A 760-nucleotide genomic window follows, 5' to 3' on the forward strand; every position below is an offset into this window, starting at 1 on the left:
AGGCTGTGGTATTGACGGCGTTGCCACACTGTCGTGGCCCGAAATGTGATTCGGGGCGCCGTCTATACTACTGTTACCAAATTCAGAAGGTTTACCTAGGTTCAGCTAGGATTAAATAAAATAACAACTTTTTAAGCAAATTACGTTAGCATATATTTTCGACTAAGTTAAGTAAATGAAGTGCAAAATACTGTTGCGCGCAAAGTAGGGACAAGTCGTCGGACGTAGGGCTGCTCGAGTCGAGAGCGAAAAAGCGAGTGTCGAGAGTGGCGCGCGTTGGCGGCTTCGAGCGCGTAACGGCGATGTCGCCGCGCGAGGCGGGAGAAAAAGTCGAGCGGCGAGTAGTCCAAAGACGGTACAACATTATAAAATATAATTCACAGAGATAATAAATAAAACGAATACAATATAAAACACATGACGAATATAATATAAACATGGTAATAAAAAGGCGCGTTAGTGTAAGTGGTGATAAGGTGCCGGAAACACCACATTACTCCCCCTCGGCGGGAAAAAAACGGACTCGTTTTTTTGGGGGGTGTTCGATCGATTGCGCGGCGTACGAATGGTCGGCGGTAGGATCTTCCCGGGCGATGAATGCTGGCTTGAGTCGGTCGATGGAAATCCACGTCGTTGATCGATGGCGCTGTACCTTGAATGTTTTTTCGCGGCGTTCCAAAACTGCAAAAGGTCCCTCGTATCGTGGCTGGAGCGGCGGCTGGACGGCGTCGATCCGGACGAAAACGTGACTGACCTGACT

The 760-nt window shown here is 48.7% G+C and overlaps 1 protein-coding gene across 1 annotated transcript; it reads right to left on the reverse strand.

The window, feature by feature from the left end:
- Positions 1-25: 25 nt before the first annotated feature.
- Positions 26-754, reverse strand: LOC103310662 (the record flags this gene model as incomplete). The annotated part of the gene is given in 1 exon segment (XM_008189668.3): positions 26-754. A coding segment is annotated over 1 exon segment (261 nt), but the record flags the coding sequence as incomplete, so codon positions are not given.
- Between the last annotated feature and the right edge of the window lie 6 nt (positions 755-760).

Source organism: Acyrthosiphon pisum, unplaced genomic scaffold (assembly GCF_005508785.2).
Source record: "Acyrthosiphon pisum isolate AL4f unplaced genomic scaffold, pea_aphid_22Mar2018_4r6ur Scaffold_21920;HRSCAF=25285, whole genome shotgun sequence".
Classification (NCBI taxonomy): Eukaryota; Metazoa; Arthropoda; class Insecta; order Hemiptera; family Aphididae; genus Acyrthosiphon; species Acyrthosiphon pisum.